The sequence below is a fragment of the Xenopus laevis genome, chromosome 9_10S (assembly GCF_017654675.1).
Source record: "Xenopus laevis strain J_2021 chromosome 9_10S, Xenopus_laevis_v10.1, whole genome shotgun sequence".
Lineage (NCBI taxonomy): Eukaryota > Metazoa > Chordata > Amphibia > Anura > Pipidae > Xenopus > Xenopus laevis.
Genome location: NC_054388.1, coordinates 81,106,244 through 81,122,499, shown reverse-complemented (window position 1 = coordinate 81,122,499; position 16,256 = coordinate 81,106,244). Strand labels below are relative to the sequence as shown.

The following is a 16,256-nucleotide window of genomic DNA, read 5'->3' as shown; positions in this document are numbered from 1 at the left end:
AAAAATAATAACCCCTACTGAAAAACAAGACATTGACGTTACCTTGAAGTTCCATAACATGGACAACAGTACTGGAATCTGCTGAATTATATGAATCTATTTACTGAATTATATGAACTATTACCTAAATAAACAGTAGTGGAATGACCGATTATTGGGCCTGACAGCAAGATCACTGGGCCCTTAAACTTTGGGAACAAGACTTTTTCGATCTATATTATATAGCATCAATGCATTGCAGAAGGGATCACTTTACCGGACCACAGTCAGCGACGAAACCAAACTTGAATAAAACAAATGTAGCTTTATTAATCCATTTAAAATACAATAATTGAAGCGGGCAGGGGAACTGCAAAGCTTAATACGTTTCGTGACTCATTTGTCACTTCATCAGAAGCCTAAGCGGTCCCTGCAGGTAATGCATTTATGTAACATGTAAGATGGCTGTTGATAGTAGTCAGGCAACTCAGTAAAGTAGTCAGACACATTAGCAGGAGGGCAGGGTGCTAAACTTAGGGAACTGTTCCAAACTATTAAAAATCATGAAAAGTCTGCATATTTTTTAATTGATGTATAATGCAAAGTTGCTTGAAATTATGTTTAAGTTTTGCTTAAGTTTTGTTTGTGGGGAGTTCACCTTTAAGCTGCAAATTACAGTTTCCCCAAGAGACTTGCTTATCTTAAATTGTTACATTTTTTTCTTTGCTTATTTTAAATTGCTACAAATGTATCAAAGTACAGTGTTTCACTGTTCTGGGCTCTCTGCAAAAAAGCCTCTTATTTCAATTAAGTTTCAGAAACATGTATCTTTTTCTGGCATCAGTGCAGGGACTCTACATATTTCTTTACTACTAGCAAAGAAATATGCAGAGTCCTTGCACTGATGCCAGAAAAAGATACAACGTTTCTGAAACTTAATTGCCACCTGGCAGGTATTTTATTGGCCTGAAACTTAATTGCCACCTGGCAGGTATTGGCCTGGCCAGTAAAAATGTTGCTTGATACCAATGTTATTAATAGGGAAGAAACATAAAAAAATAGGAAAGCTGGTATATTTTTCAAGAATAAAATGACAACCTTACTACCAACTGGCTGATAGAGAAGCTGGAAGTGCTCTGCTGTCTTCTTTTAGGGCAGAGACTGCTATTTTGGGAGATTAGTCACCCATCGACAAATCGCTTCTTCTTCAGGCAACTAATCCCCCAGAACTGCCTTCCACTTGGATCCTTCGTTTTCTGGGCGACTAATCTCCCGAAATAGCACTTCTGCCCTTAACACTTGAGTTGGGGTTGCCAGAGGGAACACAATATTTACCTCCGGCACTGACACAAAGTATAACGCCACAGGGAACATAAATAAAGGAGGGCATAGGGATGATTGATGCATCCATGGGAAGGGGAGAGACAGCTGCGCTCTCTGCAGATTAAATCAAACAGCTATGGGTTGTGCCTGAAGGAGGGGGACCTGCTGCATGTACTATTGATTCAGCTAAGCAGGAAAGGATTGTGTCTGCTATAATGTCTGGGGTTGCTGTGAAGGGGATTTTTCATACCTTTCCCTTTTAATTGCTCTTCAGTGCTGTTTTCTGCAGATCCCTGAAGCTCAGAGGCCACAGTATCTTTCTCTTTAGCAGCACAACCTCTTCCTTTCTCTGGTCCTGCTGGAACAGGTTAGTAGTGATGGAAAAACCAGTTTCAAATCTTGTAGGAACCTTTTAGCTTTAGACTGCCTTGGCTTTTCTGACTCCCCCCCCCCCCATTCCCTTGGGTGTAATAATTGAATATCCAAATGAAAGACTCATCCTAAGTTTACCTTCAATCACAATTCTAAACAAATAACTAAACACAATTCTAAACAAATAGCTAAATAGCCCACTTGAAACTGAGTGTCAGTGCTTAGCGAGCCTTCTAGGAACTACAATTTCCTTGCTTGTTGCACGGAGGACAGTGAAGGTGGGAGGACCAAAGCTGGGTGGTTGTAAATAGGGAAGTAATGCAGAATGAGCATCAGTAGAGGAGCCGTCCTCAGTGCTAGAAACTGCCTGCTGGGTGCGTATTTGCTGTAAGATGTCCCCTTTAATGGTTAAGGAACCCTTTAATGCAGAACGGCCCTAAAACCTTGTCCTTGTTAGTAGCCATAGAACTATTGCATGCCAACGTTGTCATACTTGCCTGATTACAAATAACTTATATTCGCTCATATAACACTGTTGAATATTTAAAAATAAATGTACGTATTCTGAAATTCTAACTACAAAAACATGGGACCATTGAAAGCAATAATGGATCTGTGCTAATTTTACAAGATAAATAATCTTATACAGTCATTATTGTAACCTAAGGTGTGTATATTTTACAGTATATGTTGTGTATGTGTGTATCAGTATCACATGTGATTATTGTCCCCGCTTCACATGCCTTTGTTGTCTTACACTGGGTGTGCATATTCATGGCTTTCAGTTCTGTTAGCATGCTGTGCAGTCACAGTCACGTAAGAGTTAATCTTTAGACGATGATCTCACCATAGGAGAAAAGTGCAGAATCATATTAAAGAGCCTTAATGTGAGCCTTAATGAATCTATTTCCGAATCTACAATGACAGGACGCATTAGGTCCTGGTTTCCAGGCTGCTGGCTGCACAGTGTCATTTGAATGTCATTACATTTGCTGTTTTATCACACAGTATTCACCTTACCGTCTGAGGATGGTTTTTTGTTATTAGATCATTCTGCAAATGTAGAAATTGATCGTTCGGCAGACTTGTTAGTTCCGTGCAAATCTGATAGACTTCCTGCTTTAAATCCAGGTCATGGATGACATTAGAATGAAGAGGTAGACTTATATAATCAAACAGATATAATGCATATTTTCAAGAGAACTGACCCGATAGAAAGTGAGGGTGTCATAAAGAGGGAGCACTGTAACTGACATTTTGTATTTTTTCCATCATGGTGAAATGAAGCACCATGAGCTGAAATTGAAACACAAAAACAAGGATTCAGGATAATAATTAAAAAAACAGACTCGGTGGGAGAACTTGTACCGCCCAGGGTTCTATCACCTAAAACAGTTTGCTTACCAGTGTCTGTATATATGTACATGGGTAGAACTGCATTGCTTTGTAAAAATATGATTATGACGATATATCCACATTTGTTGTTTGAAGTGGCCGTGCAGTTTTATTGACTGTGTTGAACTATTAGACTAGGGAGCTGATTTTTATGTGATATTGGCTCTTTGTGTTAATGATGGGAATCTTGTCAATATCTCTTCACAATCCCAGGCTTCCTCTCTCTCATTCCACCCACTAGTCCAAAATTACCCACAGGTCTGATGCTTTGACATACTTAATTTTGAATACACAGGTATACTTTTTAATACAGGTATGGGATCTGTTATCCAGTATGCTCAGGACCTGAGGTTTTCTGGATAATGGATCTTTCCTTTACACCTTAAATGTTCTACGAAATCTTAACAATTGTGGTCAGTACACACCTCTATTGGTCTGATACACAGTAATATATGGAAAATGTATTGTAAGCTAGACTTAACAGTGATCTTACACTAATAAAGCAAGCATATTTCCTACCACTAGGGATAGCTCTTTTCTTTGAAATGACAACTCCATCAGACAGCTCCATGTATTACAATGTACAATACGATATAATAATGCTCTTGTTGATATATATTTAGGATTCCAAATAAAACCTTGCATATCAATTTTGCTCCTTTATGGATCAATGAACAGCAATAACTGTGTCTAAACTTTTGCCAAATACAAAATGAATCTGCACAAAGAAATGTTTTCTGGCGGGTGCTGTCAAGCTGAATTGTGTGGGAAACAAGAATTTGCAACAGGAAACTTTATCTGTCATTTTGTTTTTCTAAAATATTAGTACCCTTAGTGTTGGTCACCCTGTAGTGTGTTGGTTTGGAATATGAATTGTAAGATGCGGTGCAGGGGGAGAGTGGATAAATAGCAGTATTTTCATTGGGTAAGAGCAGAGTGCGTTGCAGGGTACAAAGAGTATGGGTATGTTTTGTACTTTGCAGCCTGTTTTTTTTTACAACACCCTGACTACTGGGAAATGGCCACTGACAAATTGTCCTTGATACCGCTATTGAGGGTTTCCACTGTTCATAGTGCTGTTACTACAGACAGATATTATAAATGGGGGATGAAAGAACAGGGAATAATATATGGAACCTTATCCCAAATAAAGGCTCAGAACTCAGGATTCCCATATGTAAGGTCTAGAGAAATTGGGGGCATCTGAACAGTGCATTTCAGTTATCCCTGACATTGGCTCTTAAAGGGCAAGTCAACCCCAACATAAAAATTTGCCTAATAAATAATTCTAAGAAATTTACCAATATACAATTGTTAAAAATGTTCAGTGCTTTTAAAGTTATTAGTAAAAACAATTGTTATTGAAAGCAGCATTTGCTTAACTCCTGGTTGTTACTTTTTAAATAATGTTGCAAAAGTCTTAGTTCCCAAGCAAAGACAGGTTTGTTAATCAGCTGCCTTGTCTTACATTGTATAAACAGTCTGAGCCATCAGGGCAGAGAATAAAAAGGGACAAACAAACTCTGCTTTCAATAACGATACATATACAAATAACTTAAAAACCATTGACAATTTGTAATCAGTGTATATTACTTATAATTATGTTTTCTTTTATTATACAAAAAATATATATTTTGGGTTGACATTTAACAGGATATACAGTAAGTACAGAGTATGGAATGTTATTTATTTTTCAAAGCCTTTTTGCCACAACATAGATTTTCATTCTGTGACATTTAAAAGAAAAGACTTTACTGGCCATTAGAAAAATGTCATCTGACTAGTAGCAGACTGGGCAAAAATGCAAATATTATCACTTAAAATTACCTACTCTCTCTCAGGTACTCAAGCACAGCCATATAAAGGGAGCAGGGTTATTATCCAACTTCAAGGCGAAGTCCCCCAGGGGCAGACTCAACAACTAAGTTCATTTTAAAATAATGCTCATCTAAATAGGCATTAGACATCGCTGCTCCGTCCCTAGGTGTGTAACGGCCCTGCCCAGATTGCACCGAGTGAAAAGGTGGCAACCCTATGTGATAATAAAATCCAAAGAGAAAGTCTCATGGTTTAGATAAATTCACACTCCTTGTCCGGCTTACACTTGTATCAATATCTCAATATCTAAAAACAAAGCCAGCGCCAAAGGCACAGGAACAAACGAGAAAATGAAAATAACAGATGATGATACTGTTTGTTGAATTTAAAGGGAAAATATCATGAAAATTTAATATAAGCTTCAGCATACTGAAATAAGAAACTTTCTAAATACAATCAATTAAAAATTCTGTACTGTTTCTGAAATAATCAAGATTATCTTCACTATCCCTCTCTCAGGGGCAAATTCACTAAGCGCCGAAGCGCCGAACGCTAGCGTTACTTCGCTAGCGTTTGGCATTTTCGTTACTGCGCAAATTCACTAACGAACGCTGGCGTAGATTCACTAGTGTTACTTCGCACCCTTACGCCTGGCGAATTTTCGATACGGACGTAACTACGCAAATTCACTAACGCGCACAGTGTACTGAACGCTACCTTTTACGCTAGACTTCCTTCGCCACCTCAGACCAGGCGAAGCGCAATAGAGTAGATAGGGATTGCTTCAAAAAAAGTCAAAAATTTTTCTAAGTCCCAAAAAACGCTGGCGTGTTTTCTATATTATGGGTGATAGGCTGAAAAAGATCGAAAAAAATGTTGGGGCTCCCCTCCTTCCCCCCTACATTTCCTGACTCATGGCAACTTACCTATACAGTGGGCACATGTGTAGGGCAAAATAAAAATTTTATTTGATGTTTTGAAGGTTTCCCAGACATTTGCAGTGATTCTACGTATTCCTCCATTGAAATTTGAATTTGGCGCCGTATGCAAATTAACCATCGCTAGCGTAACTTCGCTTCGCTTAGCGAATCAACGCTAGCGCAACTTCGCAACCTTACGCTACCCCTGAGCGCAACTTCAGATTTTAGTGAATTTGCGAAAGCGCTGGCGAAACTACGCCTGGCGAAGTGTGGCGAAGTGTGGCGAAGTTACGCCTGGTGCAACTACGAATCTTAGTGAATTTGCCCCTTTGTATCTTTTTCTGGCTGTTCAGTGCAGAAGATCAAAGAGATAGGTGTACATTTCAGTAACAATGATATGATATGTTAGAGCTCACTCAAATAACTGATTCAGTACAGACAAAATCAAACAAAATTGCACAAATTCTGCATTTAGAGAGACATGATGTGTGGTGATTTTAATTGGGTGAGCTCTAATACATCTTCTAGGTCAAAGGAGTCTCTCTATAAAATATAATGGATCATGCATCTGACCCCCAAATCCTGTATGAAGACAGAATGAGGAGAAACAGACACTGAGAGAGTAATAGGTAAGATGAACTTTTTATTTCAGAAACAGTACAAGTTTTAACTGATTGTATTTAGAACGTTTCTTATTTTAGTATGCTGAAGCTTATAGTAAATTTTAATTTTCGTGATAGTTCCCCTTTAACTTTATCCATCTCTCCAATTCTTCTACTGTTCACTTATTGATCCATGCATGGTTCACACAAACTGCTATTACTTCAGAGGACCAACTTTGTGTTCCCTTTTAATAGGGCAGGGCACCTGTAACCCTTCCACGTCCAGTCCCCCTGACTACAGTTAGCTTTTGGAGAAGTCACTGCTTCAGTGATCCCCGATCAGTTAGCTTGTAAGCAGCATGTTGCTCGCTGACACCTTGGTTGTTGCAGTTGATTATTTTTTAATTCCTGGAGGCAAGTTGTTGCATAAAAAAACAGATGTACTGCCTCCTTTAGCCTGCCAGCCATCCAATCACTGGCCATATTTGCCCCCCCCCACCCCCAGGAACTATTTCCATGCTTGCATTGCTCTCCAACTGTGACTGTGAATGTTTAAAAGGTGTGTTTACTTTAGAGAAATAGAAGTACAGTTATTTGTGTATTGTTGGTTTAAGCGGATTGTCAGTTGTTATGATCAGGCCTTATTTTAAAGAAAAACAAATGCAGAAATCTCATGCTTTTTTCTTGCAATGCCTTGCATTAAATTTTCCTTCTCTGCAACATTAGATGAAGCTAGCAATACCTGCTCCACAGACTCCTTTCCTTCTGAAATCCTCTGCCAACTTTCTCATACATTTCTCACCCATTCAGGCTTTCAGTCTTTTGTGTTTTTATCACATATCTCCTACCAGTTACTGACAACTTTATTTCCTTCTTTATCCCTCCAAAATGATGCAAATGTTTATTTACTACAACCTGGCTAAACATTTCACCCACAGCTCTATTCTTGCCCTTCTCCAATAATGTTTTCATTCAAAACCTGTTACAGAGACTGATCTTATCCCACCGGTCTATAACGTATTTTAATTTGTGTTAACCTAAGTAACAAATAAACTTCTGCTATCTCCTCCAGGATGTTATAGCACTACTTAAAACTCAGCCCCTTCAAAACAAATTCACAAACTCACTGCCTATGTTTAATTATTTACTGTGATCTCTATTTTACACTCGCAATACTCACAAACTCTGTGCTATCCCAATGTTTATGTATTTGTAAAACCATGCCCCGATAGTAGAGAAGACACAATAATTGCTAAAATGACTATTTTAGAGGGAGGGCAGAGAGAATCAACTTTTGCAAGCCTACTGGAGTTTGTTAAACTTAAAACATGTAATTATTTACCTCCTTTAAATAGTTTAGTCAACAGTGACCTCTACTGGTTACTTAAATCAGTGATTTATACCAATCTATCTATCTATCTATCTATCTATCTATCTATCATCTATCTATCTATCTATCTATCTATCTATCTATCTATTTATCTGTATATATACACACATATACACACTCCAAATGTATCCCCCCCCCCCATCTCATCTTCTGAGTTCATGGACTCGATGTCTTAACACAATAAAATGTTAATTTCGCTTTTTGACTTTAATCACTGTGAAGTAGCTTGAAGCAGCACACCTTGTGATTTAAAATATTCAGATAAATAAGATAATGCAGGGTGCTTGCTGTAGGGCATGATAATCATTAATAGAAAGTAATGCAGGGCACTCCATTTAAAAAATGAACAGAACATTTTAAAATTAAAATAAACAGATTTCAACCTTTAGATTAGGGGATTTAGGGAACATGCCGATTATGTATGGGTGGGGTGGCCCACAAGTGTGGTCTGTAGGGGACCAGCAGGGGGACCCAGGGTTCTATATGTATTTATGTCCAATATAGATAAATCTCTTTTTTTATAACATAGTAAGTTAGGTTGAAAAAAGAAACAGGTCCATAAGTTCAATCTTTTATATTATTATTATTATTATATTATATTATTATATTATTATTTTATATAATAAACAGTATATTTTAAAAGCTTGTTGGCAATCTAGCTGTCCCATAAATAAGTCTGTAGAATCAGGTGATTTTTAACACATCTCAACTAAAAAGAAATTATTTGGAAATAAAACTCACCCCATCTAAGCAAGTAGTTTAAGGGCAGTGGCCAATGGGCAACAAATCTCACAAAAATGCCACTCCACTGGAAATAACTGAAATCGCTGGCGTTAAAACCAACACATCGATTCATTCTTCCAAAGATGCCTGAAGCTGCCTCTGAATATTGTTCTTCTGCTAACATAGGGCACTTATTTCTAACTTATTAGTAGTCACTTCATACCATATTCCTAAGTAATGACTACTACTACCAGGTTCTGAAATAAGTAAGTCTAAATCTTTATATGTTTTCTTTATTTTTTTCTGCAGATATCATCAAACATGCTGATTTTCTCGTAAAATTGAAGAATTCTTGTTGCCTGTCAGAGTTAGTAGTATATTTAACAAACAGATGTGTAAAAAATCCAGTTATGGATCTCCATCAGTATTAATTGATACAAATAATGGAAGCATTGGAAGTAGACATTAGTCCTGCATTAGAGGTTACAGAGGACTTTTTTAACTCTTTCGATAAGCTGGAAAATGGGGTCCATCAGTCTCATGTTTTTGGAATTCACCAAGTCCCTGAATTCTTGGGAAATGAGATATCCAATAAACTCAAAGAAGAAGCCGATGGACAGAATGCCAATACGTCCCAAAGGAGCATCATTTGGGAGAGATGCAAAAGTAGTTTATTTGAAGCCAAAACAAGGAATGGAATCCATGCCAAAGAACAAAACGAGTCTTCTAAAAGGACATATACTGATGATCCTTTATTAGCAGAAAAAGATAAAGTTACTTCTACTTTTAATCTGTTTCAGTCATGTAGCCGAAGGCTAGAAAGACCTCATTCAGTCAATGACTCTTTAGATCATCTTCAAGATGCTCCAAAATTTAAACCAGGACATAACAGATCTCGGTCAGATGTTAGTCATATTGACTGGAAAAACATTTACAAGCCAGCCCCCTTGCAACGATCATCAAGCCAGGGCGTGCATTGCACAAGTCCTTTTTCTGTATCCAGAAACAATAATATGGTAGCAAATAATGGTAGGTACCATTTCCATTTATGTTGTTTATCACACAATATTGAATATCTTCTATTGTAAAGAAAGCTGAATTAACATTTGTAGCATGTAGACATAATTATTTGTACTTTCTGCCTCTGAATTTTAAAGGATAAGTAAACCTTAAAGAACTGATTATAAAATTGCTTAGGGTGCTAAGTACTTTTGCAATTTGCATAAATTCTTTTTTTTACAGTTTCAGAACTATTTCAGAGTTTTCATTAACTGCCAATATAATGATTTTTGAAACAACAGCACGGCCTGCTGGTCTTGCAACTGTACAGTCAATGACAGTCAAAGAGATATACATTAAAGGACATGTAAACCCCCTCCACAATCTTTGAACAGCCTCTTTGAAATCTTTAGATAACTGCCACTCTGGTTGTTAAAAGGTTAACAGTAAGACTGCAGTATTCCCTTAATCACTTAGAAATCCTTCTCCTCCTCTAACCCACTCGGCCCCCTCCCTCAGGAATTTGATTTGGCTGTTGACTTATGAGCATGCTCAGTTCTTCTCAGCTCAGATTACTTAACACACCCTCCAGTCTAACAGCCAATAAAGAGATAGCATTGCTGGTTCCCATAGAAACTCTGCTCTAGCTGTCTGATCCTATTTTGTTCTCCTGACCTATTCTCCTGAGCTCAGAGTAACCAATACAGTGCTCAACCCCAGCAGAACTTTTTATCAAAGTATGTTGTATCTGTGTAAACCTGCATTCTGCATTGCATGAACTTTACAGCATACAAGTCCTGTTTATCTCAATGTTACTGATGATGTGTCACAGGGAAATCAGTATCTTATCTCTCACCGTCTCTTGGTTACAAAGGTAAAATATTAATAAATAAATATGAATGTCTGATATTTAAACTGTTCTAAACTGTTACTTAAACAAGCATTTTGGTCAGTCAAATATACCAAATTTTCAGTTTACTTATATCCCTTGCAAATAGACAAAACATATAAATATATATGCTACAATTATTCTGATTACTGTGATACCACATGCTTATGATTACCTAAACTATGCAACACATAATGACCCCCAAAATGTCAGTAATTACAGTTACCACCACAAGTGGGTGGTGAAGAATAACAATAAGAAAAGTAGAGTACTACATAGCTGCATGTATTATTTCCAAAACAGGTGTCTTGAACTGCTTAAATGTGTGGGTAAATATGTTTGTTTACTAGCGAACTGCAGATCCATTAAAATGTATTTAATGGGTGATTATCCTCATTCATAACTCAGTTTTAAGGAATGGAAGTTGGTTTCTTATGCAACCTATGGGGGAGTTAAGGGCATAGAGAGAACACACAAATCCTGTGTCACGGCCGGCACCCAACACCAGAACAAGTGCTCGAATCCTGGTTCTGAGCTAAGCTTCACCAGTGGTGTGACCACCTTTGAGCTTCGGGAGGAGCCCTCAGCCTAATCGGGTGCCACCTGGTCTTACGAGAGGTTCAAGCAAGTGTTCTGGCAGGCAATGGGGCACGGCTGGTAGCTAGAGTCTTTGGGACCGAGGATCACGGTAACAGACAAGGATAAGGCAGAAGGATCGTCAGACAGGCTGGGTCGTGGCAGGCAGAAAGCAAGGGTCGTCAGGCAGGCAAGGGTCAAAACCGGGTATCAAGCAGGAAGGGTACAAGCAGAAGAGTAGTCGGATATCAGGCACAGGTCAGGATACAGAATTCAGGATGGTCAAGGTACAGGCTGGGTCAAACACGGATAATCAGATTCAAACAGGCAAAATAGCACAAGGCTTCAGAACAGAGCACCAGAAACAAGTTCTATCACGGGCAGTTTGCTGGGAGTGGAAGTGGCCTATTTATACCCTGTTTGGACGCCAAGGTTTTCGCGCCAAAATCGACGCACACGCGTCAGGATCGACGCGCGCGCGTCCGCGTCAAAATAAAGGAAACGAGACGCGGGCGCGCGCGTCCTAAGGAGGCAAGATGGTGGAACCACGAGGCGGGCGTCCCCGCGGCCGGCGTGGCGGGCGTCCCCGCGGCCGACTTACAGCACCCCCAATCCCAGGTAAAACAGATTTCCTTACATTACCCCCCTCTCTAGGGGGGGACACCGGACCCCCAGGCTTCCCAGGAAACTTTAAATGGAACTGCTTCCTAAGACGATCAGCCTTGATGTCATCAACTGAGACCCAGGAGTTCTCCTCAGGACCGAATCCTTTCCACCTAGTGAGGTACTGGAGTTTGTTACGTACCATTCGGGAATCAAGGAACTCCTGGATCTCAAATTCAGGCTGACCGTCAACTTGCACTGGAGGGGGAACAGAAGTAAGGCGAGTATTAGCGGCAGGTTTAAGTAAAGAAACATGAAAAGAATCAGAAATCTTGAAATTAACAGGCAATTTAAGGCGAACAGACGAAGGGTTGATAACAGTAGTGATGGGGTAAGGACCAATGAAACGGGGACCCAGCTTAAGGGAAGGAACCTTTAGCTTGATGTTTTTGGTAGAGAGCCACACCAAGTCTCCCACTTTATACTGGGGTGCTTCTCTACGTCTTTTATCAGCAGCCCTTTTCTGAGCAGAAGTAGCAGTAGACAAGGAATCATGTACCTGGGACCAAATCAAGGAAAATTGTTCGACAGAGGAATTAGCGGAAGGGACAGAAGAACCAGAATTAGAGAAGGAAAAGGCTTTTGGGTGTAACCCATTAACAACAAAAAATGGAGACTCCCCAGTGGAGGAGTGGGTAGCGTTATTGTAGGCAAATTCTGCCCAGGGTAACAGTTCTGCCCAGGAAGATTGATTTTCGGACACAAAACATCTTAAAAATTGCTCTAAAGACTGGTTCACTCTTTCGGTTTGCCCATTGGTTTGTGGGTGATAGGCGGTTGAAAAAGAAAGATCGATCCCCACTAACGAGCAAAATGCGCGCCAGAACTTAGAGATAAATTGAACACCTCTGTCTGAAACAATATTACTGGGAAACCCATGCAACTTAAATATATGTTGAATAAAAAGTTCGGACAAAGTTTTGGCAGATGGGAGGTGGGGAAGAGCAATAAAATGACCCATCTTACTGAATCTATCCACCACCACCCAAATTACTGTTTTCCCCTGGGACACAGGCAACTCCACAATAAAATCCATAGAAAGATGGGTCCATGGTCTTTCAGGAATAGGGAGGGGAATCAGTAACCCTTGGGACAAATTTCTAGAAGACTTGGAGCGTTGGCAGACAGGACAAGAATCCACAAAAGATTTAACATCTTGTTTACAGGTCGGCCACCAAGCACTTCGAGTAAGTAATGAAATAGTTTTACTTACACCAGGATGTCCTGCCATCTTGGAATCATGAACCTCTCTTAGAACCTGTTCTCTAAGATCTTCAGGAACAAAAATCTCCCAACAGGAGTGTTAGAGGGAGCGTCTGTCTGAACAGGGGATAACAAAGAAGAGAGGTCAGATTCCAAAGTAGCCACAATGACTTCACCCGGAATAATTGTACTACAGTCATCAGTTTCAGAATATATTGAGTCAAAGCTTCTGGAAAGAGCATCTGCCTTGACGTTCTTTGTACCAGGCCTAAACGTCAAGGTAAAGTTAAACCTAGAAAAGAACAAAGCCCACCTTGCCTGTCTGGGATTTAGACGCTTTGCTGACTCAATATACAACAGATTTTTATGGTCAGTGTAGACCGTAACCTGGTGTTTAGCCCCTTCTAATAGATGCCGCCATTCTTCAAAGGCCCACTTGACAGCTAATAGTTCTCTATTCCCTATGTCATAATTTGCCTCTGCAGGAAGAAATTTTCTAGAGAAAAATGCACAGGGATGTAACCTATTAGTAGTCGGGTGCCTTTGAGAGAGAATTGCCCCTGCTCCCACCTCAGAAGCATCTACCTCAACTATAAAAGGTAGTGTTGTATCGGGATGGCGGAGGATTGGGGCAGAACTAAACTCCCTTTTGAGGAACTCGAAAGCTTGGATAGCTTCCGGAGGCCACATACTGGGGTCAGCACCTTTTTTAGTAAGATTTGTGATAGGAGCCACAATAAGAGAAAAATTTTTAATGAATTGCCTATAATAGTTGGCAAAACCTAGGAACCTTTGGGTTGCACGTAAAGAATATGGTTGGGTCCACTCCAGGACAGCTCTTACTTTGTCTGGATCCATTTCGAGACCCTTGGAAGAAATATTAAATCCCAAGAACTGTACGGAAGCAACCTCAAAAATACATTTTTCCAATTTTGCATACAGGTTATTAGCTCTAAGCCTACGCAATACCTCACAAACATGAAGACGATGATCAGACAGATTGGCAGAGAAGATGAGGATGTCATCTAGGTAGACCACTACGTATATCCCCAGCAGGTCCCGAAAGATGTCATTGACAAACTCCTGAAACACTGCTGGGGCGTTACATAGACCAAACGGCATAACAAGGTACTCGTAGTGGCCATCCCTAGTATTAAAAGCCGTTTTCCACTCATCCCCCTCCCTGATCCGAATGAGGTTATAGGCACCCCTCAAGTCAAGCTTGGAGAAGATCTTAGCATCCTTGACCTGGTCAAATAGTTCGGAGATTAATGGTAAGGGGTAGCGATTTTTTACAGTGATTTTGTTAAGCCCCCTGTAATCAATACAGGGGCGTAAACCACCGTCTTTCTTACCCACAAAAAAGAACCCTGCCCCCGCAGGGGAACAGGAGGGCCTAATGAAGCCCCTGTCAAGATTTTCTTGTATATACTCTTTCATTGCCTGGGCTTCGGGCAATGAAAGAGGGTAGGTTCTACCACGTGGAGGAATTGACCCAGGAACTAAATCAATAGGACAGTCATACTGCCGATGCGGAGGTAAGGTCTCAGCTGCTTTTTTGGAGAAAACATCAGAAAAAACAGAATATGCTGTGGGTAACCCCTCAAAAGAAGTAGTGGCTACTACAGAGGGAAAACAAACCCCACTACATCCTGTACCCCATTGAGTCACCCCCTTAGAAACCCAGTCTATCAGAGGGTTATGCCTCTGGAGCCATGGTAAACCAAGAATAAGAGGAGAGGAAGCTCCCTCAATGAGGTATAGAGCTATCTCCTCACAGTGTAGATCATTTGCACACATGGAAAGATTTGTGGTCTTTTGGGAAACCACCCCTGATCCCAAGGGTCTTTTATCGACAGCCAGAATTCTCAAAGGAGGATTGAGGGCAACCAAAGGAATTTTATTTTTAGCAGCGAATGCTGCGTCCAAGAAATTACCCTCCGCCCCAGAATCAATGAAGGCTGACAATTTAACAGTGCCCGTAGGCCAGGTTAATTTAACAGATAATAGGACCTTGGAGGCAGATTGGGGAGAGGAAACGCCTGCACCCAAATGGAGCTCCCCTTCTCCATTTAGGCTAGAGCGTTTCCCGGCCTCTTGGAACATTGATTGAGGAAGTGACCCTTCTCCCCACAATACAAACACAACCCAAGAGACCGCCTCCGTGCCTTTTCCTCAGGAGAGAGGTGAAAGATGCCCAGCTGCATAGGCTCCTCCAGAGGTTGAGACACAGAGGGGTTTGACAACTTAGCACTAAAATTATGCTTATACAAAGAAGAAGTACCCTGTTCCTCCCGATTTTCCCTCTGTCTCCTATCTACCTGGATAACCAGAGACATAAGGTCATCCAGACTGGTAGATAGGGGGTAATTGACCAGGCTGTCTTTGACAGATTTGGCTAGACCGATGCGAAACTGGCTCCTTAGAGCTGCATCGTTCCAGCCAGTCTCCACCGCCCACCTACGAAACTCTGTGCAGTAAATTTCCACCTCCCGTTTACCCTGGCGTAGTTTGCGAATAGCGGAATCGGCCGAAGAGGCGCGATCCGGGTCATCGTAAAGAATGGCCATAGAGCGGAAGAAAATATCTAAAGAGAAACGGGCAGGGTCGGTGGCTGGCAATCTAAGTGCCCAGACTTGGGGGTCACCCACTAATAGGGTCATTACGAACCTGACCTTTTCCTCGTCAGAGGGAAATGAGTGGGGGAAAAAGCTGAGGTACAGCTTACAGGCTTCTTGAAAAACAAAAAACTGGGTTCTGTCCCCACCAAACTTGGCCGGAAATGCAATCTTGGGTTCCTGAGGTCTGAATACAGCACCCCTATCAGGCAGGGAACCCACTGAAGGAGTAGGAACAGAACTGGCTGGCTGCTGCGAGGGTTCCAGCTGGCGTGTTAGGTTATGAAACCCCTGGAGTAGATAGTTCTGCTTTTGCTCCTGCTCCTCCATGCGTTCCAGCAGCGTAGTTAGCAACAGCTCGGAAGAAGATGGAAGTGGAGCAGCGGCAGCAGCTTCGGTGTGATCGTCGTCCTCCATGGCCCGTGATAATGTCACGGCCGGCACCCAACACCAGAACAAGTGCTCGAATCCTGGTTCTGAGCTAAGCTTCACCAGTGGTGTGACCACCTTTGAGCTTCGGGAGGAGCCCTCAGCCTAATCGGGTGCCACCTGGTCTTACGAGAGGTTCAAGCAAGTGTTCTGGCAGGCAATGGGGCACGGCTGGTAGCTAGAGTCTTTGGGACCGAGGATCACGGTAACAGACAAGGATAAGGCAGAAGGATCGTCAGACAGGCTGGGTCGTGGCAGGCAGAAAGCAAGGGTCGTCAGGCAGGCAAGGGTCAAAACCGGGTATCAAGCAGGAAGGGTACAAGCAGAAGAGTAGTCGGATATCAGGCACAGGTCAGG

The 16,256-nt window shown here is 41.0% G+C and overlaps 1 protein-coding gene across 2 annotated transcripts in view; it reads left to right on the top strand.

The window, feature by feature from the left end:
- Positions 1-1,207: 1,207 nt before the first annotated feature.
- plekhm3.S (pleckstrin homology domain containing M3 S homeolog) overlaps positions 1,208-16,256 on the top strand; it is a 77,576-nt gene continuing 62,527 nt past the window's right edge. Inside the window, exons 1-2 of one of the 2 annotated variants that reach the window (XM_018239020.2) lie at positions 1,208-1,669; positions 8,832-9,551. In XM_018239020.2, coding sequence (XP_018094509.1) covers positions 8,966-9,551 — 586 coding nt within the window. In that variant the 5' untranslated portion in view covers positions 1,208-1,669; positions 8,832-8,965. Of the gene's footprint in view, positions 1,670-1,944; positions 2,049-8,831; positions 9,552-16,256 lie in introns of those variants that run through there. The other variant, XM_018239019.2, reaches the window with a different exon arrangement.